The following is a 26,037-nucleotide window of genomic DNA, read 5'->3' as shown; positions in this document are numbered from 1 at the left end:
GTTCACTTCCAGGTCAAGTTCTGAGTCGTCTCTGTTAACATACTGATTACAGCAGTTATGTGATATCAGCACTTTTTGTCAATAATAGACTTTATTTTTAGTTAATTATTCTATTTTGGGCTTTTCTATAGATGTAGTTTTAAGATTAGCTTATAATTAATGGTGCATATTATCAGATATTTGGGCTGGGTTGATGCGCCACGTCTATCACAGATCTGTGTGTTGTGTCTAGACTTCAGGTCCTTTCTCCCTGTGGAGTCAAAGTTGTTGCCGGGAAAGATGACCCCAAAATCTATTTCCTCCGACTATGATTTTCTACTTGAATGCCCAACAGTGATGGAGGCAGTTTGCTGTTTTTACAGCTGGGTGAAAATGTGGTGGGCTTTTTCTTTTCCTTTATTCATGGCGCCTCTGTCTCTGTCTGACTGCAATGCTGACTCTCTTCCTCTCGCTTTTTCTGAACCTCCTCCTGAGATAACAGTATATTTCCTCCTTCACATACACATTAGTATCATAACGATGGCATTGCCATTATGGGAGATGGAATCGCTTGTAGTTTAGCTGAGATATTTTTGGTCTTACATTTAGATACACATGCATATACATATACATTAAAAACCCACGATGGTTGGGTCTTGCTTGAATAGTTTGCGGAGGATACTTTAAAAGTTAGTCATACATTTAACCAAGTTTCCATCATGCAAACAGCAGGTCAGCAGCACTGCATCCCAGATGTAGTTAGTCTGCATTGTTACCAAGATTATTAAAATAGCAATGGCTTGGAATATGTTGCTGGCTCCATAAAGCTAAAATGTTTTTTTCAGGCATCTGATCTACCCTCAAACAAGCTTAGAAACAGAGCATGTGTTTTTGGGCAGTAGTGAGTTGGACTTCTGAGCCTGTGCTGCCTCATTGTTGGCAGGATGTAATTTAAATAATTAATCTACTTTAATTAAGAATGAACAATTCTTCATTTCTGTTTATCTTTCTCCTCCACTTTTTGCTCAACAGGGTATTTCACTCAGATTTCCACACTGGCAGATGTGCAAGAGAACGTGATGGAGTATCTCCATGTTCTCAGTCGTCCCAAGGTGATCGACCGGGAGCACGACACAGTTTGGACTGAGGCCTACATCGATAGCACTGTGAGTTGAATATGCCTTCGCTTGCTACTTAACTCCAGTTCACGTGGTCCTTGATAGCCTCACATATCCACTGTAGGCTTAGAAAACTCCATAATGGGCCGAATTGTTGTATACATAAACCACAGGACCTTTTGTATAAGTTCGTATTGTGAAAACATGTATTTTGAAGGGGAATGAATTAAACAACCCAAATGAAAGTGATCGAGGGTGAAAGACGAGCAGAGGGCTGACAATGTTTTCTGCATTTGTACCTTTGACTGTGAATGAGTTAAATGAGTCTGTGTGTAGCAGATGGACCCATTAAGTAAACGAGCCTCCTGTGTGTGCTTGGGAGCTTTGTAGGGTTGCAGCATTTTCAACTCCAGACAGTCTTTGGAGAATCTTTTTTGGGGCATTGCCCATAGTTGACCTTTCCCGCGTGAAAAAGTCTCACTTCAGATTTATTGATACTGGAAATACTGTGCTTGGTTTAGAAGAGGGTGCCATCATACCAGAGCATGATGGGTCACAGTCATTTGCTTTTAACTCACCAGGGCATTTATGTGGGCTCTTCTCACATGGATGCAACATTGCACAATTGTACTGGGGAGCTGCTATAATAAAGTAAATGTACTGTCTGATCTGAACGCATGGGGCATTTATTGTTCACACATGTGCCATCATTAGGTAATGTCTAGAATAGTTCAGGACTCTCTAAATCTCCTAGCACCATACTGGCCGACATACTGAGCAGGTAGTGAATATTGTGAATTACAGTCAAAATAATAATATTTTCTGAAATCGTGCATTCGTCTCCTGTACATCCTCTATAGTTGAGTGACACAAACATCCCGAAAAACCCTGAATGATAATAACAGAGTTAAAAGACGAATCCTCTGTGATCCAAAGTCATCACACAACATGCTGGATTATTCACCACACTGGTCCTTCTTGGCTGAAGTTACTGTGTTAGACACGGAGAGAAAATAGCAGGAGTTAACAGTTTCTGTATAGATTAAGAGTGTGAGAGCTTTGGCCATGTGAAGAGGCAAAGGTAAGTGCCCTCCACTAGAAATACCCACCACGCAATCAAAAAACCACATAAAAATAGACTCTTTTCTCTCAGCTATCCTTTGAATATCCCTTATGTTTTACCCTTTCCTGTCTTTCTGTGCTCATGTGTTTCTCTTTGTCCTCATTTTCCCTCCCATTTATCACAGAAGTGCATACACTCAGCGCTGACCTAACACGTATAAGGAAATGCTTACGTTTTCTTGCAGTAGGAGTTACGGCACTTGAGTGTTGATTCCTCTCTGCTGCGGCCCTTTTGACTATAAAGTTTGCCTCTCTTGAGACAGTCGCTGTTTTTAAGTTGTGTTCAATGTCAGTGGATTGTATGTGCCCACTGGCACTCTATTCAGTGAAAATTGCACTGAAAGGCTTTCTGACACTTATCCACAAATGTATTGACCCTGTCTCTCCTCCTCATCGTCATCCTCCTTCTCACCTCCTCTTCCTTCTCAATCTGTTCTCTTTAGCTCCCCCAAGCACAAAAGGTAAATGTGGTTTGAGGTCATTGGTGCATTGTGCTGTGGTGAGGCCTGCTGTGTGTCATGTGCATTTCTTGTGCATGTGCGTTTCGGTTTCTAATATCTGTGAAATGAACTATCATAGCGGCTCGTGGCATTTTCTTATGTGTCGTTGTCATATGTTGTTTGTCAACTTCCTGATTGAAGCCATGCCTCATGGTTGTCATGGGTGCCATTCACGCGCTCTCTTTTGCACGTCTGATTTCGCATTCGCACACGTCTGTGCACAAACTCGCTCATTCTTCACTGGTGATGCTATGTTAGCCTTGCTTTGCCAGTGTCTCTGGGCTGGCATTGTGATTATGTGTGTAAATGTGAGGCTTCATTTTGTTCTTTGGCCTGTGTGATTTTTGGTGTGAAAACAAGATTGCCTGTGTTATTTGTTTTGGTAGAATTCTCCAGAATAAGCTGTTTTGTCATCTTCTGGGTGAAAATCCAATAGTCCATAATGGTTGGCGGGATGATCTGTTCTGATGCCTTTTTATCATTTTCAGTGTTTTATTTTTCCAATGATTTATGAATCGTATGTGGGTTGAGATAAGCAGCTCTATAATCACAACAGTGATGATGGCGAAACAAAAGAGCGCTCTGCCTCCCCGTCAGTGTGAGCGAGGCACAGCAGTAGCATTACACAGCTGGCAGGCCGTATGTCTGACATAGTGCTGTTAGTGTGACAGACCCGAGCTGATTGACCTCAAAACAGCTCAGCAGAAAACTGAAATAGATATCATTTTATTAGGATTAGCGAGGAATCTGTACCAATTCTTTGCATATAATTGCCCCAGCACTGCTCTGGCCTGGGTGCCATGAACACACATACACACTACTCCAGTGACAGAAGGATGCAAACATGTGTGATAAGAAGTGAGCAAAACTCCTTGGATTGGCTCTGTGTTAGAAAATTGATGAGCATTGTGTTCCAGGACTGAAGTGTATCATCTTTCCTTCATGCTATCTTTCCCCGGTTTTCTCCCTCTCACTGCGACCCAGCAGTCCGTCTTTCTTATCTTACCTTTCTTTTGTGTTTTGTTTTGTTTTATTGTTTCACTTTGCTTCTTCGCCCCTATCTCTTTCCCTCCACCTGTGCTCTCCTTTCTGCCATCCTCCCTCCTGCTCTCCTATCCCTCGTTCCACCAGCTTCATTCATCATTCTCTGGCTCATTTGGCTTTGTTTCCCACTCTGCTGGATGAACCGACACTGGAGCTCAGGGATGATGCGAGGGAGGTGAGAGGAATGTGTCAGGGGGAGATATTTGAGGACAACGGTAGGGAGGGTTGGAAAAAGAATATAAGAGATTAAAGAATCATAAACATTGTGGGAGTGACAGGAGGAATTTGCACTGAAGTTTCAAAAACGAGACTGATACTTGATTAAGTACGAAGACCAAAAAATGGGGAATCTGTGAGCAGCTGATTGCCTTTTGAAGATAAACTGAAATGCTGAGATGTTCAAAATGTCTTGCTGGATGAACATGAACTCCGCTATTTCAAAGCAAAGCATTAATATTGATTGAGGTAATTAAGAGCTTTCAAAGATAATCCCCAAACACCTGTGCAGTAAAAACATGTGCTGGATGTGTGCCAGCTCAGCTTCCCATCGGGTCTGTTTTAGTTTCCTCAAATTAGTCTGCAGAGGTGGCGTTGGCTCCCGCACGCACACACAAACCTGGTCTCCAAGGAAACAGGGGTCACCTCATCTACCTCCATGCAATTTGTCACAGCAACCTAGATTATAAAGTGTACTATGAAACATAAAACACAGGCCAAGGGTGTGTATGTTAGCCCTCTGATGGGTATTGGTGTGTGTGTTTATGCGTGTGTGGGTATGTGCTAGTGCGGTGTCAAGTGTATTAATGCCCACTGGTGTTCTCGTTCGTTATTTGACCCACAGCAGGGAAAAGAACTTCCACAGCTCCTTTACTCTGACTCATACAGGTAAATTCGCAGAGGCAATGATGATGCCGATTTGGCCCAGATGTGTGAGTTCTGACTTAAGGATTAGGGTTAGCACCACTTCCACTTTCACAGCAAGAAGGTCCTGAGTCAGCAACACCAGGCTAGGGCAGGCCTTCGATGTGGAATCCTCGTGCTCTACCATAGGTCTTCGATTTCACACAGCATCTAAACACATGCAGTTACTGGCCTGGTTGCTTCAAGCTGGCTGCCCGTGCTCCTAATAATTAGGATGGGTTATGCAAAGAGAAGAAATCCCCCGTGGGGCTGAATAAAGTGTATCTTACCTTCTCTAAAGGTCTTTCCTCCCTTGGGAAGGTAAATAAGGATTTCTGTAGCTCTGATGGTGACTTTAAATGCACTGCCTCTTCTTATTTACCTAAAAGTATGGCAACCCCTGGAAGTGCTGGGTAAGCATGGGCATTTTTACCAATTTTAACAATCTGGATTTCTGCTCAAAGGGTTCACATATTACACAGAGTCTTCTATTGGGGTTCACAGGGATACAGCAGCCCACAGGACCAGTAATATACTGCACAGTATGGTTGAAACGACCTGGGCTTGGATATATATCTTTAATTTATCCCGTTCTGTAGTAGCACGGCTGCCACGTGTTGCAGCTGCAGTATCTAGGTATGCTTCGTTCTCCCTTCTACGTCCAATATTGGACTCCAAATTACATTTAGCAGCTGCCCAAACTCGTGCCACTAATTCCTCTTTCCTCAGCGTCTGAGGGATATTGACAGATTTCCTTGTCATTACCTGTTATCTCTCATGGTAAAAAAGAAAAAAACGTCTTGGGGTGGGGAAAGCACTTTTACAATGTCGGTATAAAATTCAGTACTTTCTAAAGATGCGTGCTGATATTTAGTCAGTCCAACAAATTTAAAAGATGATATTCCTTTGATTAGTGCAGCGTAAGTAGAACATGCTTTATGCTTTTTGCCGCTCCGTGTTCCCCTGAACTATTGTAGATTTTCATCTTGGATTTATTCTTTGCTTAATGATCCAATTACTGATGCTGAATGGAAGAAGTCACTGACATTTAGACAGATTCAACATTTCTGGGAAGGCAAGGTTAGATCATATTTTTCAAGTACTAAGCCTTCCTCCAGTCTCCTAAGAAAACAGTGTCAAGCTTTCATCTGTAATGGATATCATCGTCAGATACAGACATCCGGTAGAAAGATAAATATCATAATTATCCCAGCAGTCTGTAGAGGGGGGGGGGTACCCAGATCCAGACTAGAAGCGCTGCCTTTGGATAAGCTTATTCTGCAAGAGATCAAAGGCAGACTCTGATTGAACATATTTTAGGGCAAATAATAAACATGAATAAAACATGTCGTGGAAGTTTAGTTGGTCTCTGAAGAAGATGATCAGATCCTCGGCTAAATTCCCATCAAATTCTATGTTCCACACAGATGTTTTGCAGCTTGAAAACACTGCTCAGTGTGACTAGGCAAGATGTTTCATATAAGATGCATGAAATGTGCTCTGTGGTTACATAAAATTTGTAACAAAAACAATGAAGTTTCATCATTACCTTCCCTCTCTTCCCTCCCTTTGGCTCTTTCTGTTTTTCTGTTTGTTTCTGCTTCACAAATCACTCAGTTGGAGGACGGTCAAGGTCCAGTTCTGATGACTACGGTGGCAATGCCCGTGTTCAGTACCAAGAACGAGACTGTAAGCTCACATACAGTGATGCAGAATTCATAACACCGTCACTGCCTCGTGATTCCAAAGCTCGATGTCTCAAATGAAATTACAGCTTAACTGAAAAACTGAATTTTCCTCATGAGTTATTCCATCACGGGGAATTAGTCTTTGAGAGAATTGACACAAATGGTAAAATCATTGTTAATTTTTTTGCGTATTTGATGGATGCTAATATCACTTTGATTGCAGTTTGAAAATTGGGACAAAGCGGCGCATTGCAAGTTGAATATTTTTATAAATAACATAAACGGAGGCGCTGATGCGGCTGTAAAAGATTGTTATGTAAGTAACCTTTTAAACTGAGCTAACCAATTTTCGTATATTTGTGTGCTTGCAGAGAAACCGTGGAATCCTTCTGGGGGTGGTTGGGACAGATGTGCCGGTCTCTGAGCTGCTCAAGACTATCCCCAAGTATAAGGTACCACATCCAGCATCACTTAGTTCTTCCTGCACGTGATTAGGGATCTCAATAGCCATTATTCAATGTTTTACACTATCACACTGACTACCGAGGGTTCCCAATGCTTACACAAGCAGTTTTATACACTTGTGCACATTGGCACAGTCCTGAATACCCATGCACACAGCTTTAGCTCACGAAGATGTTTTACTGTATGGCTACAACAGCCACTGTCTGTTTCCACCAGATCCTAGCAAGCTATCGCATAAATAGGAGAGACTGATTACACGATGTGCAACTTCTGTGCCCGTCACCCTCTCCTCTACACTGAACTCCGAACATGTTGCTCCACCTCTCCAGTCCCACCAGCGGTCCAAAACCCCACCTTATAATACATAAAATACTCCACATAAGTCAGTCCAGAGTACAGTAACTGAATGCAAAGCCAAGTCGCAGATGCATTAGAGATGAACTTAGTCACAGCTCCTGGTTTGACAGGAAATTACACTCGGTTCATTAATGCATTCTGCTCGTGTCCCCCACCCACATCCCTGCACTGATTTCTTTTGTAGATCTGAATCTTGGATGTGTGTAAGGTGTTGACATTTGAAAGTGTGTTATTTGCTCAGACATGACATGATGAACGATGCCGTCCTTTCCCGTTGTGCGGGTCTCGGTTTTACCACAAAAACAACGACTCTGAAAGGGGCTTGATTAACCAGATTTACAATTAGGTTCTGATTTGTTATGCATAATTTTGGTGTGTCTTTGTGTGTGCTTTTGCATATTCTACTAGCTGGGCATTCATGGCTACGCCTTTGCAATCACCAACAACGGTTACATCCTCACCCACCCGGATTTACGGCCACTCGTGAGTATTACCTCCAGGACATTTCAGCGTTTACCGAGTGTGACCCTTATTACCATAAAAATCCCTTTTAGGATGCACAGGTTGAAGTTGAAATGTGTTGTTCTGTACTGGATAGATGAATACACCCTCTCGAGTTCACATCAAGTCAATTACCAATTTTCTTTTTTTTGTTGTCACACTGAGATTGTGATTGACTTTAACAGAATGGTGTGTAATTGTGTGGTACTCTGTGTGGTGTGCCTTGTGAGTATGCTGGCTGCGTGTTGGTATGTAGATGAGGAGAGCATGTTCCAGGCCTGTGCTGTTCTGTGAATAGACAGAGATACAGCTTCTGAATGGCTGTGATTAACTCTATTGTACTCACCCACTCCTCTCACAAGAGCTGGACGGAGAGAGTGTAGAAAGAGAGGGAGGCTGCGGGAACCTGCTGAATGTGAGGATAGGTGCAGGTAGGCCTGGTGTAACACTGGGGGAGAAGAGTGAGATGCTCATATGGATGCGAGGGCAACAGATGAGATGGAGAACAGAGAACAGACAGTGAGGCAGACAGACAGATGGTTTAATAGAGGTCTAATTAAAGACGTTAATGACCAGTGTTTAACAGCTAATGAGGGGTGGGAGACTGTCCTCACTGACAGATTCAGAAGTAGACACACATACAGTAGTAACACAGACGCACACATAAACACACACGTAAAATGCAATTAAAAAGTTCAGTACTTTGATCTGTTTCACCTTCATTTAATGGGTCAGTGGTCAAGCCAGTGAGCTACCCAGCAGTGGTGTATTCTGGAGCGTTGCATCCTGACGCTTGATAGATTAATAAAAGTCACATATACATAAACTGTTGTTCCACGGTTGAATTCTTAAGAAGTTATCGGTGCTTTATTAGGCTGAAGCACTTGATTAAATAAAGGAATAGTGAAATTAAGACTAAACTATCCAGCTATTGGCCCAAGTGCCAGCAGGTATGATGACACCACCTTTTTATAGGTGTACGTAAAATGAAGACTGTTCTTAAATCAAAGTAGTTTCAAATACAGCTTGTTGGACAAAAATACAGATTTTATGGTTTTGCCTCTGTATGTCACCACAGTGACAAATCAAACAATCAAGACATGATTGAAATGAAACTTTCAGCTTTAACAAAAAAATGCTTGACTGTTTAAACATTATGGGAATTTATACACAGACCTGCATTTTCAGAGGCTCAGAGGTAACCGGAGAACTGCCTGACAAGCAGTCATGGCCATGTGAAGCCTGTTCCCTTGTTATTTCATAGCAAACGAAACAGACATGACATCTGAAGCTGATTCAAAGTGTTGAATTTGTATTTTATAGCTTTTTGCTGTAATTTTCACAAAGATGTGTCAATTCAAGAGAGGGAGGCTGAAGAAACAAAATCAACCTGTCAGGGAGACAGAACAGAACAAGAGGCCTGAAAGACCGCAGGAGTCAGCTAAAGTGAATGATGACAGAATCATTTCCATGGTTTAGAAAGACAGCTTCACAGCATCGAACAATGACAGCAACAAGCAAGAGAAGTCTTCATGAATGGAAATATGGAGGATTTAAAAAAGATCCAAACACTGGTAAGAGCCAGTGAAAATGTATAAAAACAGCTGTAATTCCTAAACAGTTAATGCATTTTTTTTAAATTCCTTGAATTAAAGTCTGCACATCAGCCAAGTGTTGATTGTGGTTGTGTACAGAGGCAACAACTACCAACACTGTCTTTGTCCAGCACGTTGTGGAACTTACTGGATTGTTACCCTGAAATATGAAGTTATTAATTATGAAGTTGACCGAGAAATAAAGCAAAACTCTACTAATAAAGTGGGCCATGGTGTTAAAGTCGTATTAACGTGTCACGGGGCGATCGTGGCTCAAGCGTTGGGCGTTCGCCTTGTAATCGGAAGGTTGCCGGTTCGAGCCCCGGCTTGGACAGTCTCGGTCGTTGTGTCCTTGGGCAAGACGCTTCACCCTACTGGAGGTGGTCAGAGGGCCCGGTGGCGCCAGTGTCCGGCAGCCTCGCCTCTGTCAGTGCAGCTACAGTGTAGCTGCCATCACCAGTGTGTGAATGGGTGGATGACTGCATGTGTAAAGTGCTTTGGGGTCCTTAGGGACTAGAAAAGCGCTGTACAAATACAGACCATTATTAAAAGAGATGGTCAAGAACAAACAGAAAACGTATTGACTGTTTCATTTAAAATTCACTGTTTCAATAAATAAGCCTTTTCTTATCGAAAAAGATCCTCTTCTTTTTTCATGCATGTAGTTTGGTGAGACAAGCTGTTAGAAACTGTGCTGCAAGCTGCATCATATTCTGCACAACTGAAGCCGCCCACTCCCATCGTCTCTTTGTTGTACGTTAACCAGTGAAAACTATGTGGCCACTTACATCAAAGTACATTTACATTCTTGAAGCTTTGGCTTCTCTTGTGTCACTCCTGCTTTTTTTTCATTACAGTAGCTTTGAAAAACGAGCTTCTACTATTATTGCACAGGTGCAAACAGGATTATGTGGAGATAGTTTGTCAACAGTTGCTTGCTTGTCTTTCTGTGGCTACTTCTCCTTACATTAGAGCACAGTCCTAATTTTCAAAGCCAGAGACAAAAGGTCATTTGTCAGCATGACTGAGTAACCACAAGCAAGAAACAGCAGCAGCAACCATGTAAAACTCTATTCCCTGTCATTTTTACTTTTGCTTCTGGATCAGTTAAACAAAGATTGGCTGGTGGCTTCCGGGGTTTACTTTCATACTTAACTGTAAATTATGATAACAATATCAACAGTCATTTCTGTTGGGGTTACAAAAGATTAATTCTTTGGTTCAGTAATAATTGATCATGTATTTGCTCATTTAATCTTCTCAGTTTCTTCTTTGCTATTATACACCTCAGTCTGTTTCCCTCTTTCCCTTCTTAAGGACAGAAAGGAGGTAAAATGGCTCCATGATTGCCTCCATCCCACTGAAACGATTTCTGATGATTCTTTATCTTCAGGTCCCGTGTTTGGTGTCCACTGGACTGTTTTCCTGTTTTTTAAGGACATGACTTTTAGATACTGTTCATCTGATGTAGGTAGTTTGCTTTGGGCTGTCACCTGCACAGTGTTGTCTAGAACCACCATGCAACACCATCCACACCAAGATGTGCCAAGTTTTTGGCTAGTGGCCCTTGTTGGTGCAAACATATTTTATACCTGTCAGGCTCTGTTATCTTTTTATACATTCAACTAAATAAATGGGAATAAATTATGTGTTTGTGCATGTTAGTAACAAAGTAAAGATTCAATTTAAAATAGATTCTTTGCCAAGTTGTAGATTATATGTACACACAACACTGGTTCATCCCTTGAGTTTAGTCCCTTTTCTGCTTGACTGGATCACAGTGCAGTTGCTACGTGGCTTAACAAACGTGCAACACTGGACAACTATTGTTCAAGACTATTTAAAACAAAATACAAGCATTTTCTTGGAAGTTGTGATGACATTTTCATTATGTGAAATGCAATGGCTTGTTTTGATAACTGATAACAACAACAGAACAACAAAAGAATTGCCGTAGTTTGGCATACTCTTTCTGTCATGTCATTTCCAGTATTTCTGATTGTGCGTGCATGTGTGTGTTGGGATGTTTGTCCAGTATGGAGATGGCAAGAAGAGAAGAAAACCGAACTATAGCAGCGTGGATCTGTCTGAGGTGGAATGGGAGGATAAGGAAGACACGGTGAGACACTAGTAAATCTGCATCAAGTGTCAGGACAGCAGCGCTCTGAAAATCAGTGTCATCAAGCACAACTGTGTGTGTGTGTGTGTGTGTGTGTGTGTGTGTGTGTGTGTGTGTGTGTGTGTGTGTGTGTGCGTGCGTGCGCGTGTGTGCGCTTTGTCTTTCTAGCTAAGAAATGCAATGGTCAACAGGAAGACGGGGACCTTCTCAATGGAGGTGAAGAAGAGTGTAGACAAAGGGGTGAGAAATGCAAAGTTCAGAAATAAAACACAAAAACGCACAAACAACGCACTTGTCAGAATGTCCTAAAGGCTGAGCGAGAGAAAATACTTACCAGCAAGCATTCACCCTGCTAAGGGGTTGTTACAGCTGGCTCAGTGATGTACAGGACTGACTTAGGGATTTTGTTTCTGATTTGGTTTGCTGTGCATGCACTGGTGTGTGTCTCTCTGCGTGTGAGCCCCTTATCTCCACAAAGCACATGTTGCTGAATACGGGGAAACAGCAGCCCGTTGATTCTGCTTTGCTTCCTGCCTGTCAGAGAGAGAGAAAGGTGTGTGTAGATATGTGTGAATGTGTTAAATGTGTGTTCGCACATTTTCACGGCATATTAAAGAGCGATTTGCATTAGGCTGATTATTAAGCATTTGGTATGTAAATACAGATATCCACACACACACACACACACACACACACACACACACACACACACACACACACACACACATTAAAAAAATATCTCTCTATGTCTATATTTATATAGAGAGACAGAGACGCTCACAAGAGACTTTATGAATGTACTGATGTCCATCTGCAGCTAAGGACTGCCCAACAGAAGCTTTTACTACTTCCACCACTAGATGGCGCTAGATTGCAAGAAATGATATCAGACAGCACCGCCTGGTGTTTAACGCAGCCACTATATTCACCTCTTTCAGAAACGTGTGCTGATTTTGCACAATGATTACTACTACACAGACATCAAAGGGACTCCTTTCAGGTAAGAAGTCTGAAGACTTCCTTAAGCTAACGAAGCTGAATTTTCCGGTGGTCAATCTGTAAACAACAACAGATTTTTAGGAAATATGTTTTGTTTATTTTTGTTTGTTTTGTTTGTTTGTTTGTTTTAGTCTAGGGGTTGCTCTTTCCAGAGGCCATGGGAAGTTTTTCTTCAGGGGGAACGTGACAGTAGAGGAAGGTAGGAAATCAGCTTTTCTCTGTTTGCTTTCTGACTCATTTCTGTGTTGTTGTTGTTTTTGTTGTTACTTTTATTTTTGTTTTCCTACTTTTCTCTCCCTCGCACTCTCTCGATCCCTCTTCTTCTTTTAGGGGCCTTTGTTTTTCTGTTTCTCACTAAACAAGCACTCAGCAAGTAGTTTAATTTAGTTTGTAAATGCTTCTCTGAGGAGCACTACATGAAATGCAGCATCACAGAGAGCTTTTTAGTATTATAATAATGCTTTTTTATTATTTTGTTGTATAAAAACACATACGCACAATCAAAAAAATGCACTTTCTAAAGTTATTTTAAGACAAAAATGTTTAATAAAAATATATTTGGATTTAATTTTCTAGGAATGCATGGTATAATAGTGTCTTTGCAGAATGATTAGTCAGAACCAATAAAACGGCCTTTTTTTAAAAACAATAACAAGAAGAAATACTTTTCCATCCTCGGTGATATTTGTGCAGAAAAAGCTGGATTCTGACATTAACTATGCCCTTTCAAATCTTATGATTATTGTATTAAGGCATTAATATTACATGAAGGTTAAAATAACATTTGATGTTATGACTGGATGAAGTTGACATTAGATAATCTGATTAAATCAGTAAACATTCATCATGTTTTATAAACTGGTTATGTGTTGGGTATGTAAAGTCTTCTAACTTCTCCTCTTTGGCCCAACTTAACCAGTTCCTCTTCAAACCTGTAGACACTTTTTGTCTAGTCTTTCTCTTCATGTAGTGATTTAAAAAGCCACAACTTCACAGGAAGTTAAATATTCCCCTTTGCGGCTCCTTAGGTGTGTTGTGCGTCCTTCTCCTGACAGTGTTGCATGTCTGCTCCTGCTTGTGTGTTTCTCCACGTGCATGCATGTCTGTTTTCACGTCAGACCCCATGCATGTTAATATTCATGCGGTGGTGGTGGTGTGTGTCTGTCTGTGTGTTTCTCTAAACATGTCCATCACACAGAGCGCTCAGAGCATGACTTGGCTCTTCCTGATCTAATCAGAGCTGTCACATCCATTCAAAAAACACATTTTTCATCCCCTGTGTGTGTTTAAGTGTGCGCAGTGGAGATGTCGATGCTTCGCCCTATTATTATGACTTCATATTCAGTGTTTTTGCGTATTTGTTTTGAACCAAATAGTTTTCACGTTTTCTTTTTTACAGGACTTCATGACTTGGAGCATCCTGATGTAGCCCTGGCAGACGAATGGTAAGAGTATATTCCCGCCGCTGTTTTATCCCCGTCCCTTACTCAAAGGACATCTTTATTGGGCTAAATCCTAAAATACTGCCAAATCATAAAAATAAATCAAAGTTCGGTTTGATGTCAACTGAAATACAACAGTTTTTGGGATCTGCAGAACTTTGACTTGATTGTTTGTGTCACTTGATGACTTGTGGTCTCCAGGCTTGGGAACCAACATCTAAACACATTACAATAAATGCTTTTCAAACTAATGCTTGTAAATGAAAAGAAGTGTCTTCCTTCTACCTCAGGTTTTATTCACTGGAGATGCTTTGCAATCCAAAAGCAACTGAAAGCAACTGGATTATATGACCAAAACTAAAGCGATTACAGTTTTAAGAAAGGAACTGATCTGAAGTTGGTTGTGACTCTAACAAACACTCATATTTTTCTCTCTTGTCATGTTACAGGACATACTGCAACACAGATGAGCACCCAGAGCACCGCTACCTGAGTCAGATAGAGGCAATTAAACTGTACCTCAGTGGGCACGAACCCCACTTATATTGTTAGTTATGCTCATTTACAGCCCCCATATTTTATATGTTATTAGCAAGTTAATGAACAAGATTCACGTGTGGAAATGTGCCTTTTTGCCTTTGTCCTGTTAGGTGACAAGGAGCTGATTCAGGAAGTTCTCTTTGATGCAGTGGTGACCGCTCCATTGGAAGCCTACTGGACCAGCCTTGTGCTTAATAAGTCAGAGTATGTCACCTTATTACCCTTTAAAATAAAAGGAAAGCGAAATGATGTTGTTATTTATGTTGGATTTTATTCCTCTTTGAAATAGAAAATGCCATAATATGGAGCACATATTTGCACAGCTAAAATGTTAATAATTTAGCACAGTTACTGGTGATTTCTTTGGCTTAAAATGAATTCACAACAGCCGGATATTCATTTGTCACATGATACAGGAATTCTGATAAAGGAGTGGAGATAGCTTACCTGGGCACGAGAACAGGCCTGTCCAGGATTAACCTGTTTGTGGTGCCAGATGAACTTACAAGCAAGTACGTTTTCTGACTGCACGCATACAGTGTGTGCGCATGAACACGGCCTGATGTTTGTGTTGAATTTAGTGTTGTTTACGATTCCAGTTTGTATATTTGGTGTGTGGTGTGCGTCATTTGTATTCTCTGTTTCCCGTCTGCTTTAAGAGACTTTCTGACAGCTGAAGACCGAGAGGGGGTGTTCAATGCCGACCACTTTCCCCTGTGGTACAAGAGAGCGGCAGAACAAGTTCCTGGTACCTTTGTTTACTCTCTGCCTTTTAACACAGGTTAGTCGTGACTTTCATTTGGATGGTGATGGTGTTGTCTCTGTGTTTAAGGAAACATCGGTACTGTTAAATCCTCATTATAGTGAACTGACGACACTGGAACCCACGAGTTAAAAAACACAGTCATTATATTTTCTAAAGAAGCTTATATTTTGTTGAATTGAATACACTAATGTGTTTTTAAAAGGACCCTTTGAAATGTTCTCTGTCCCTCTTTCACCCATTTTTGGCTGTTTTCTCTGGCCGTGCGTCTGTACCTCCCCTTCCTCTCTTATTAATTCTGGGCTGTGTTCTTGTGGATCGGACTGATTGCTGTGGCTTGAAATAAGATACATAAGGAAGAGGTTCAGCCCTTTCCATAGTGACTTGCCCAGAACACAAATACAGACGCACACAGAGTCACAAAAAGACCCACATACACACAAGCCCCTCACGCATATTCAGTGTAACTGTTTCTCTAAGAAAAGGGTTTCTCCTCCAGAGGCAGAATGTGCTCTCATCTGCTCTCAGCCTCAGGGTTTCCATTAGTGCCAGCTAATACAAGTGATCTGAAAGCCTCTTATTTACTCGCCGGACTTGCCTTGGATGCACTCTTCCTCTCAGGACTGTGGTAGTTAGCTGCAGCCATAAATAGGGCTCTGTGGTATCTATGATCAGCGTTCCTCTCTCCAATCTCCCTGTGGTCAGTTCAGAAATAATATAAGGAATTATGATATGACTGATATGTGAACTCTGCGTGTCTTTGTCGTTTGTATTTGTGTGTGCTTTTGTACGCGTTTCAGGGTCAGAGAACAAGAGTGTTGTTTTGGCCAGTACTGCTATTCAGCTTTTGGATGAGAGGAAATCACCAATAGCTGCAGGTAAGCGAGCACTCAAGTGTGTCTTCCTGTATTTTTGTTTTACACCCACTCACCTATACGCACATCCACATCCACAGAACCTTACACGGCTTCATTTTCCCCACACCTCTCTTCCACTTTGAGGTGAAACACTCCCCGCCCATGTCTGTGTGTTTACCCCTGCATTTTACAGTAGATTGTTACATCCTGTAGTAATTATGCTTAATTACTGCATATCAGTGGAACACTGCTTTAAATTAAAGCTGAAAGTCTGCATGTAAGTGCCTTTCGTGCATTTTTTTCTTATGCCTCTGTGTCTGTTTAAAGCATATTGCAGCCTAGATGATTTCTTTGTGGCCTGCCTCATCTCACATCCTGGTGACTCAGAAGCCCCACAATGTAACGCCCATAGAGTGCAACTTGGTGCAGTCAGAAAGTTCATGGTATGAAGTGTGGCTCTTGTTGAGTTACCATTATCTCAGTCACAGAGGAAAAGAATAAATGGAAGGAGGGGAAAAGGGGGAGGAGGACAGACATGCAGGCATACATATGGTTTCTCTGTCACTAGGTTATATTTTTAGGACATTTGTTTATAATCTAACTCTCCCCAAAGCCACAGCAAGAGTCAGTGTTACAGTGAGTATAGGTCAGTTGAGTTATGAAAGTTTTGTGATGGTTTATTCGTAGTAATTGGTATAGATGATCCTGCTTCCTCACTGTATTTAACATTTAGATTAGAGTTTTAAATCAATGAATTGTTCTAGTCACATATAGTGAAGCACACTTGTGAAGTACAGCCATCCTTTCCACTGGCGAAAATATACACAAAGGACCAAAGACAAAGGATCTGTGTCCACGCTCTCGTCAACACATGACGACCAGCTTCATGCCAGTGGAGAAATCCCAGAACACGGTTTGATGTGGAGAGAAACACGAGGGAAATCTTTCGGGCTAGCAGTGATAAAATAAGAGACCAAATAAAAGGGCAGTGGGAGAGAAAATTATTTCACGGTGCCTGGATGCGCTGACATGAAAGCAGTGCATTGTGGGTATTCTTGGCCAGGGGGAAACCACTGGAGCAGAAGGACAGAGATGGGAGAGTCTGTGCGCTGCCAAGGCGCACGCAGACACACAAGCATGCACACATGCATGCACACAGCGTATGCATCAGGTTTCCAGCAGAATGCTACACAAGCAGCCCACAGTTTACACCAGCCCACAGGATTATTTGACCCTGATGACTTGATCACTGTAGTTTTAAGATAACAACATTCTCTCGAATCCTACTCAGCAGCAATGCAAATGACTCGTCAGCATCAAGACTTTTAGAAGACCTTATTGTTGGAGTGGGTGCTGATGTACGGCACTGATGATCACGTTTGTCAGAGCAGCAGGGGGTGTCTGTACGGATGATTTTATATAAGAGAGTCAGATGGGAGGAGAGATGTAGGCTAGAATGCAGATTTAGCGTAGGGCGGTTAGGGCCAGTTTTCACTGCACTGCGCTCCACTGAGCTGTGGACTTGTGAATACGCGAACACGCTAACTTAACAGGACAGGCTGATGACATCACATACCACTGGCCCTGCAGACATCGAGTCACAATTTTAATATGTGCATACATAGGCACGCATTTGTATTCCAGTCCGCTTGTGTGCGGATCAGTGTTTGTGGTCACATCCCGAGACACGTGCAGTGAGTCTCCTACCCTGATATACACAAAACCATGAAAGTCACGGCATTTAAACCAAAAGCATTTCTGCACGTTCGTCTGTCTCACTGTGCTGAGTAATCGAAACTTCGATAATAATAGTTTTTTCTAATAGACACAGGAAAAATATATTTTCAGTGTGATCTAAATAATTCTGTTTCTTCTCGAGAAATTTTGCTTGTAATAAAATAAAAGACGCAAAAAATATAATGTCAAATGTGCATCTCCCGATGTTTCCCTCAGAAGTCACAAATTGTTATAGATATGCCATCGTTTCAGCGGATCATTAAGCTGACATGGGCAAAAACATCCACACAGATAGCCCTCATTTCACTGTAACTGTAACTACTGTCGGAGGCATTTTCGCCTGAGGGTCTTACACTGTCTTACAGAACAGTGTATTGAGTTGTGTTACTGTTTTCTTCTGATTTAGACATTACAACAATGTTTTTATATGTATAAATAATATTTCACGAGTTGATTTCTCTCCAGCATGAGCGAATTTCCCCAGATTTCCCCTCCTTAAACAATATTTTAAGGACAGGATACCTTATCAAATTAACTGGCAGTATACTGATCAGGTAAAACGCTTCCCTTTATTATATATAATACATATTGTAGGACATGACTACCATTATGAAATCAGCATAAAATCACAAACAAGACTGTTCTCAAAACCTGTAGTTCTAAAACTTAGTGTGTGTCTGCGTGTGGGTGTGATTGTGTGCAGCGTGACGATAATTCAGACTCACAAAGTGAAGAGAAAAACAACAAGGCTGAATCCGAGTTGTGTTGTTGTTTTAGTTTGTTTCATTATTGCTTCAGCGAATTTCTCATTTTTAACGTCACAAACGGAAAAATATCCTTTAAGAAAACACGCTTCCTCCTCAAACCTGTGTCACATTATTAGGCACAGACGCATCTGTAATATGTGCGTACAGCACAGTACGCTTTCACACACGCTCAGTCACAGATAAAAACACAACCTCGTTCACATACACTCACATCAATGATGAGACAGGACTGACAGCAGCTGCCTACTATGAGTTATCAAAATTACGAATAACAACCAAACGACAACCAAACTCTAAAGTCCATTTTTTTAAACACAAGAGCGTCACTATTATACCTACAAGTACACAGTTATAAATATATTTGCACCTATCAGTGATATGCTTTTCTTAGACGAATGTTGGAATTCTTTGGCCTGTCCTTCAAACCCGCATACAGCAGAAGACACTCTTCTGATCAGTGCATAGATACCTGTGGAGTTTAGCTACCCAAGTCTCAGAAATGAGGTGAACATACTCGCAAATAAATAGTCTCTCGCGCACATGCACAAGCACACGCGTGGCACATCCGCAGACAATTAGGTTAAAGGGTTGAGGCCCAGGTTTTAAGTCTCGGGGTAGTTGTCGTCTCCTAGGCGATGGCGTTCTCCAGTGGTTCCTTCTCATCTGCTGTGGCGTGATCTGCACCCTGCGCTGCCGCTAGTTCCTCATTCTTCTTTAACTCCCGCTGATATTTGGCCATGATAGCGGCGTAGGCGCATCCGTACACCGCGGCAGCCAGCATCATCAGACACACGATCCCACACACTACACCGGTGATGATCACTGTGGCAATAGCGTGCCGCAGGTTGACGGGCCGTGGCTTCTGCTTAGTTTCGCACTCTGCCATGCCACCTCCACCTCCACCTCCACCACCAAATCCCTCCCCCATCGCCATGGGGACGTGGAGAGCATGGCTAGAGGGATGAGCGTGGTTGCCATGGGTGTGACTTTGTAGTAGTCTCTCAGACTCAAGGTGGTGTATGTTGGCAAATAGGTAATGGTAGCTTGTAGTCATACAGACATGGAAGAGCTGGTAAGGGATCTTCTGCAGGTCTCTGTCCTTCATTTCTTCTGGTTGGGAGCAAAGCACTTCATCCACCACTCCACCTGGGGTCAGAGTTTAATAGTTAGAAATGAGCAACACTGAGTTTAAAAGGTTGTGTCAGTTGTTCATAACTTAATTACCAAGTATCCTTTGCAGCAGCTTACAGAGAAAACCTCAATCATACTCATCAGCTAAGCTTGCACTAGCTCATTTATATTTGGATTTTTAGTCTAGGATATATTACTGTAAACGGCCACATTAGCAAGTGTTATGTGATTAAAAGAAGTTGGATCACTAGAGCTGAGTAACATGGGTCTTTGTCAACTGCCTTCTGTATGTACCATAAATCACTTTAGGACCTGCGTCCACATATGTGGACGTCACATTTTGGGTTATTTAGACCAAAATACTCAATTTTGCTCTACATGGGCCTGATATCCACTTACGAGGACATTATGCTGCTACTGTTCTATCAACATTTTAAACGAATATCCTCATTTGTGGCTCTGATTTTTCATAAAAACAAAAATAAGGTAAAAAAAATCAGGTAATCCTTTGTTTTTACATTCATCGGGCCCCAATCAGCCCAAATATCAAAGAGAAATTAAAAATGCATGTCGTGGAAGAGTTCGGGTCTTAGGAGGTTAATATTCATCGCTCTGTTTTCTTGTAAAGCATGCTCTGTCACACACTGTGACTCTGCTTGCGTTATTAACCACTGGTTTTCTGTTAAGCATGCATTATTGTATCTGGATTCGTTGTTCTGTTTCGTAGTAATTAGAATTTTCAGCCTGTAAGATGAAAGCTGTGTCAGGGTGACATAGGCATGTAGGCGTGCCAGCCAGCTCCATGCACGCCCGGCTTTCATTATACAGTGGTAATTTTGTTATCTAATGCGTGCTGGATTTAGTTTTGCGTGGAAAATAATGTGTTTCACAGTAACAAAGAACTCTTAATCTTCACTGTGTAGCTGAAGACCACAGTTATAAGAGCTGCAGTGCACCGTGTTCAGTAGATTCTCAAGCGGACTGATTTAATATTTTAAAAACTAAAAAAACAATTAACTATCATTAACTCGTTCCCCATACAGATGACATTTGATGAGCTCCCCTGTAATCATGAGGACCCCCAGTATATATTAATAACAACGAGGTTTGACGACTATTAGAAGAGTTTCCAGGTTTTTCAAAGGGTAACTGCATTGGCCGAGGTGTGAAATCAGTAATTTTCCTCTATAATTAGTCTGAGATATGATGCAAACTGCTCACAGATCTGAGTACAACTTTAAGTTTTAATACATACAAAGCAAAGCTCAGCTTGTCTGCAAGCTTCTTTGCAACCTCCTTTCACATCACATCCTCCTTTCATGCTTTGTCTGATCTGTTGTCATTGACTGATGCTTCGTCTGTTCTATGCAGGCGTCTTGCTGCTAAGTTGTGCCAGAGCAGAGATACTGTATACAGATATACATTATTGCAGCTGGAAATGACCATCTCTGTATTAATAGTTAACGCTGATAGTCTCTTCAATGAAAAATTGTCAGCAGGATATTCATTTGGAGACATTTTTATGCTGAAATCCCACATTTCTGTAAAGTTCTGTTCTTCTTTTTAAGAATATTCACTTGTTGTATCCTGACCTCTGGCTTGCTGTAGATTTATTCCCGTGCTTTTTCTTGTACTGCTGTGATTACATATTACAATCAGCACTTTGCCCAGCAAGAAAGGCATTGTTATGGATGAACCTTGGAAATGTTCTAGAAGTTTCCCAGTCGCTGCCTAGAGCTGATAGTGGTCTGACCTTTAAAGAGGTAGGTCTCCAGCCAGAGTTTGAGGCCTATAAGTTGGCAGTCACACCTCCAGGGGTTGCTGCGTAGTGCAAGGCTGTCCAGGTGTGTCAGGGCCTCCAACAGGGAACGATCTAATCGTGTCAGCCTGTTGTGTGCTAGCCCCAGGTGGCTGAGGTTCCTCAAACTGTCCCCCATGGCTCCCGGCAAACCCCACAGGCTGGTGAAAGGGAAACGAAACAAAATAAAATAAGAGTCATGCGAAATCAAATCAGGGAACGCAACTTTTTTTTCTAGCATCAAGGTCTAACCTGTTGTGTGAGAGGTCAAGGTGTGAAAGTGAGCGGATAGGTCCAAGCAGCCGCTTGTCGAGCTCCCTCAGGTTGTTGTGAGCCAGGCTGAGTCGCTGCAGCATTCTCAGCCCAAGCAGAGCAGTCGGCGAAATTGTTGTTATAGAGTTATTAGATATATCGAGAATGCGAACAAGGGGTATTTCCCTGAAAGCCATTGATCCAAGCCCCCTGATGCGATTATCTTGAAGGTATAATTCCTGGGTGTCTGGATGCAGTCGTCGCGGGATGTCATACAGTCCTCGACCCCGGCAGTCTACTGCTTTGGTGTTGCTGTTGCAGCTACACTCCTTCGGACAGGCATGTGACAAAGACAGGAGTGAGAGGACAGCACACACCAGTATCGCTGTGGAAACAAAGGGACACATTAGTGGATTAGACGTGTGAAAGTGGAATATTTGCAGCTGCGTGTCAGAAATGAAGGTGCACTGTAACCCTTCATTCTACAGCTTTCAAAAGTGTTCAATACTATCCTGCAGTACTGTTACATAATTGCAATTGATTCACACCACAGTGTTACAGTCTGGTCTCATGTAAATAAAACAGCGTTCGATGATTTGCAGTTTATTTTGTCGCTGTTATCTGTAGTATATAATAACAGAAAAACATATTTTAATCTGGGGAAAACAAAATACAGGATTGTGTCATTTTTGGCTTGAATATGTAACTTTTTTCTTTGCATTGTTTTTTTGTATAATAAACAAGAAAGTAAACTTTCTGCTAATATGCCAACTCCCACCTCCCACCCCCTTAGACAGTGGCCTTTGGTGACTTTGCCAAAGCCTCATAACCCCTCACCCACGCACAAATCCATACGCAGCACATATTAGGTGTCTGATTCCCTTTGAGATAACTTCATGTCCATTCCTTCTGGAACATTACAGCAGTATTTATAGCTTTGGCTTGACTAGCTCGAGGCTCAATGAAATGAAGCTCTGACCCAAGCCTGTAAATGTAGCTAGCTCACAAGTCGCAAACATATCTGGTGAATAGATGGATATGCTGCATCGCATCTGTTTTCATCGGAATAGAAGCTCCATGTTCCTCTGATCAAATATTTTTATAAATTATGTCTTTACCCCGCAGGAGCTCTTAGTCTCATAAAAACCCCATAATCATGTTAGGCAACACTCTGCAGCTAACAACACAATAAATAACCAACCACAAAGAACGTTAACATGAATTAGGTAGCAAAAAATAACAATTTAAAAACATTCTGCAGTTTGCACCAGAATGACTTTATCTCACTGCTACATTCTTTAAAGAAACCACATTTTAACGCAGTCTTCTATTTTCTAATATGCAGTTGAAAGCATGAAAGCATCATTTTATCTTTGTTTAGCTGGTGGACTTCTCGGATTACGTTGTACAAGTGTGGAGATATCCAGGTGCAGGTGCTCTAATGTCAGGTGTTTGTTTGGTACAATGGCTCTTGGCGGTGTTGCCTTTGCAGCTTTTATTTGACTTGCCCCAAACAAAGCGTATCATAACATGGCTGGGTTGAGATTTAATACAGTGCAACGACCTGTGATAATTGCATCCTTGTTACTGAAATGACTGTCCATATGCAAGAATGAATTCAGTCACGTGATCACAAACAGTCCTGCTTACAGTGAACATACAAGCATGAGCACGGCAGCGGCTCAGTGGAGCTCTTTGACAGCATTTGTGGAACGAGATCAACAAAACAGAGAGGCACTTTGCTCTGATGTGTCCCTCCAGCCCAAAGCACCTACAAAGAAGTTTTTCATGACAAACACAACCTGCAGCAAGCATCATTTTAAGTTGTCCTGGTACCAACATAAATAGCTACAAGAAATGTAGAGCATTTAACTGTTTTTATTCAAAAGCTTTCGCAAGCAACCCTTTTCCAGTAGTCAGGGAGCAGTTTACATAATATTCTAGTTTAACAGCCTCTCCATCTACATATATGCACACACACAGACACACACAAATGCTCTTTATGCTGTTTCCTCTGATGGAGCACCTACCTCTCATTTCTGCCAGTCGTCTTTGGGCCACTTGCATTTACTGGTGTTTCAGTTGAAGATCCATTAGCCGTCAGTAAGGCTGAGATTAGCTTGTCCTGGTAATCATCTGTGCAGGCTGATATGGTCAGCAGGTGAGAAGAGATTTAAGATCAACAGCAGAAACCCGTGTTGCTCTTAAAACCCCCAGCACTGGCAGCAAGGGCATGAAACCCCATCAGATCGGGCGAATTAGAGCACAGAGCTCAGTGCCAGCCAGGCAGCCAGTCTGGGAATCACTGGAGTTAGAAAGCTCTGCCTCTCTCTCCCTGGCTTGCGCTCTCTCTCTCTCCTCTCTAGCTCTTTATCTCTCTCTCCCTGTTGCTCTCCTACCATCTCTCAACCTCTTTTTCTGCCTCTGTCTGTAATTTTCTGCATCCTAGTCTTTTACATTTCCTCTTGCTCGTTTATGTTGAATTTCGGCTCTTCAAACCAAATCAACACTTCTGTCTCTCTTCGCTCCCTCGCTCTCCCTGTCCCCAGTTGCATTTGTGAGTGTGATGGTGTGTCATCTCTCAGTGGACAGCTGTGCCTCTTAAATCACAGCACAAACACGTTCGCTGACATTCACGTTACCTCCTATTTGCTCTGGCAAGAACCGAACTAGACAAAATTAGATCTGGATTGCAGCCTCTGCACAAATATTCAAACACTTCAGCACGCAGCGAACATTGTCAGAGGATGCCCATTGCTGTGGCATGGTTGGATGGTATTATGCATGAGCCGTGGGCAGAAGGGCTGGCAGAACACGCCCCCAGCACAGCAACACAGAATGCACGAATGCACCCATACGCATGCACACACACATTAGGATATGTAGCTGTTGCAATATAGTTACATGGATTTTTTTTTCTTTGTAATATGCGTGTGTATGTGCGTGTAGATGGATTGACTGTGAAGCTCGTATAAACACATGGGTGGCTTGAAGGAGAAGCAAAAAATGAACAAAGGAAGGGATTGGAGAGATTATCATTTTTATGATAAATATGATTAAGCTTACATGCAGGCTCAGTCCTGCAATACCCTTTGTGGTATTTGCTCCCCTGTCCATCCATATTTACATCCCTTCTTCCCTCTGCTGAAGGGCCTGACAATTATTTTAGTTCTGTCATGTTAAACCTGAGGTCAGTTTGTGTCACCAGTTTATATTAAATTCATTATTATTGTTCTAAATGACTAAAGGTTTGCTCAGTTAACCTTGAGCGACTACTGCAGGCAAACATAAATCCATGTACAGGAGCATGTACTTGCACACAAACACACACATAAAGACAAATCGACACATTCACTTGCACACTGGAGTGGTTCTGTACGCCTACACAGGCAAATACATCCTCAAATGTGTGATGACACCTTTGTATTTGCTAAAAGCCCGTATGGTTGATATGCCCAGACAGTCTGCTGTGTTTGTGCTGTAACGTGTGAACGTCTCCTCGAGTTACCTAAAAAGAAACGGAGGAAAAAACATGTCCTACAAATCCTCCTCTGACTAGGACGCCACATATTATCACCATGTGACCACGCGATATCCTGTGATGCTTCAGTGCATGTGGAAATAACCTTAAGGGGAAGCTACATAGATGCTATCTGTGCATGAGCTCATTCACAAAACTGTTTGCAATGTAGCCAAGACAGATTTTTATTCTGTAGCCATTAAAGGCAGATGGCGTGTATGCCCAAGTTTGTGAATCAGATGAGTTGAGAACTAGGCAACGCAGAAGCTTCAAATTGATTGATAAGGTCTAGCTACTAAAACTCTTGGATGAGTGTGAATCTCAGTGACCTTGACCTCAAGGTCAGAGGTCGTGTTTCCTCAAAATCTTGCGAATGCGAGGATTTTCAAAATGCTATCATATGTGCGTCTACTGAAAATCATGGCTGATTTCAAATCTCATGAGGTCAGAGGTTTGAAAATCTTGTGAATGCGATAACTTGAGAATAAGGCGATGCAGGGTTTTGAAATTGATACCGCAGGGGTGTCTGCTAGGAGGCTGAAACTAGCTGTGTCCAGTACTTCTATATTGCTGAACAGCAGTGAATCAAGTCTAATGCAACAAGAAGACAGGAGGGAGAGGTCAGTTAAGTCTATCTGCATCCTCCTGTTCTGTTCATCCTCTGACAATTCTGCAGGATGTTGACATGATCCACCCCGTGTGCTGTGGAACTGCTGCTGCATGAATGCACAAACAAATGTGAAAATCACTCCTCTCTCTCTTTTCTGTGTGTGCGTGCATGCTTGTTCTAGAGGTGTTTTTTCGCTGCCGCTGCAATGTGACTCGATGCATGTGCACGCTCAA

General features: G+C 42.0%; 2 protein-coding genes across 4 annotated transcripts in view; one reads left to right on the top strand and one right to left on the bottom strand.

Moving 5' to 3' along the window:
• The window catches only part of cacna2d3a (calcium channel, voltage-dependent, alpha 2/delta subunit 3a), a 117,278-nt gene that overhangs the window by 75,938 nt on the left and 15,303 nt on the right, over window positions 1–26,037 (top strand). Inside the window, exons 12-26 of one of the 3 annotated variants that reach the window (XM_040047582.1) lie at window positions 1,012–1,145; window positions 2,663–2,680; window positions 6,281–6,352; window positions 6,723–6,803; window positions 7,582–7,656; window positions 11,305–11,388; window positions 11,557–11,628; window positions 12,327–12,388; window positions 12,519–12,586; window positions 13,787–13,832; window positions 14,279–14,376; window positions 14,480–14,573; window positions 14,786–14,881; window positions 15,029–15,150; window positions 15,933–16,010. In XM_040047582.1, coding sequence (XP_039903516.1) covers window positions 1,012–1,145; window positions 2,663–2,680; window positions 6,281–6,352; window positions 6,723–6,803; window positions 7,582–7,656; window positions 11,305–11,388; window positions 11,557–11,628; window positions 12,327–12,388; window positions 12,519–12,586; window positions 13,787–13,832; window positions 14,279–14,376; window positions 14,480–14,573; window positions 14,786–14,881; window positions 15,029–15,150; window positions 15,933–16,010 — 1,200 coding nt within the window. The remainder of the gene's footprint in view (window positions 1–1,011; window positions 1,146–2,662; window positions 2,681–6,280; window positions 6,353–6,722; window positions 6,804–7,581; window positions 7,657–11,304; window positions 11,389–11,556; window positions 11,629–12,326; window positions 12,389–12,518; window positions 12,587–13,786; window positions 13,833–14,278; window positions 14,377–14,479; window positions 14,574–14,785; window positions 14,882–15,028; window positions 15,151–15,932; window positions 16,011–26,037) is intronic. The other 2 variants (XM_040047583.1, XM_040047584.1) reach the window with 2 other exon arrangements.
• Window positions 18,277–24,440, bottom strand: LOC120743757 (leucine-rich repeat and transmembrane domain-containing protein 1). Its single transcript, XM_040047585.1, has 4 exons — window positions 23,705–24,440; window positions 21,675–22,059; window positions 21,378–21,583; window positions 18,277–19,639 (listed from the first exon to the last, which is right to left on the bottom strand). Exons 1-4 carry the CDS (start codon window positions 23,739–23,741, stop codon window positions 19,122–19,124), a joined length of 1,146 nt encoding a protein of 381 aa, XP_039903519.1. The 5' UTR covers window positions 23,742–24,440; the 3' UTR covers window positions 18,277–19,121.

The sequence above is a fragment of the Simochromis diagramma genome, unplaced genomic scaffold (genome assembly GCF_900408965.1).
Source record: "Simochromis diagramma unplaced genomic scaffold, fSimDia1.1 OVJJ01000387.1, whole genome shotgun sequence".
In the NCBI taxonomy this organism is placed as follows: domain Eukaryota; kingdom Metazoa; phylum Chordata; class Actinopteri; order Cichliformes; family Cichlidae; genus Simochromis; species Simochromis diagramma.
This window is presented reverse-complemented; position numbering and strand designations above follow the sequence as displayed.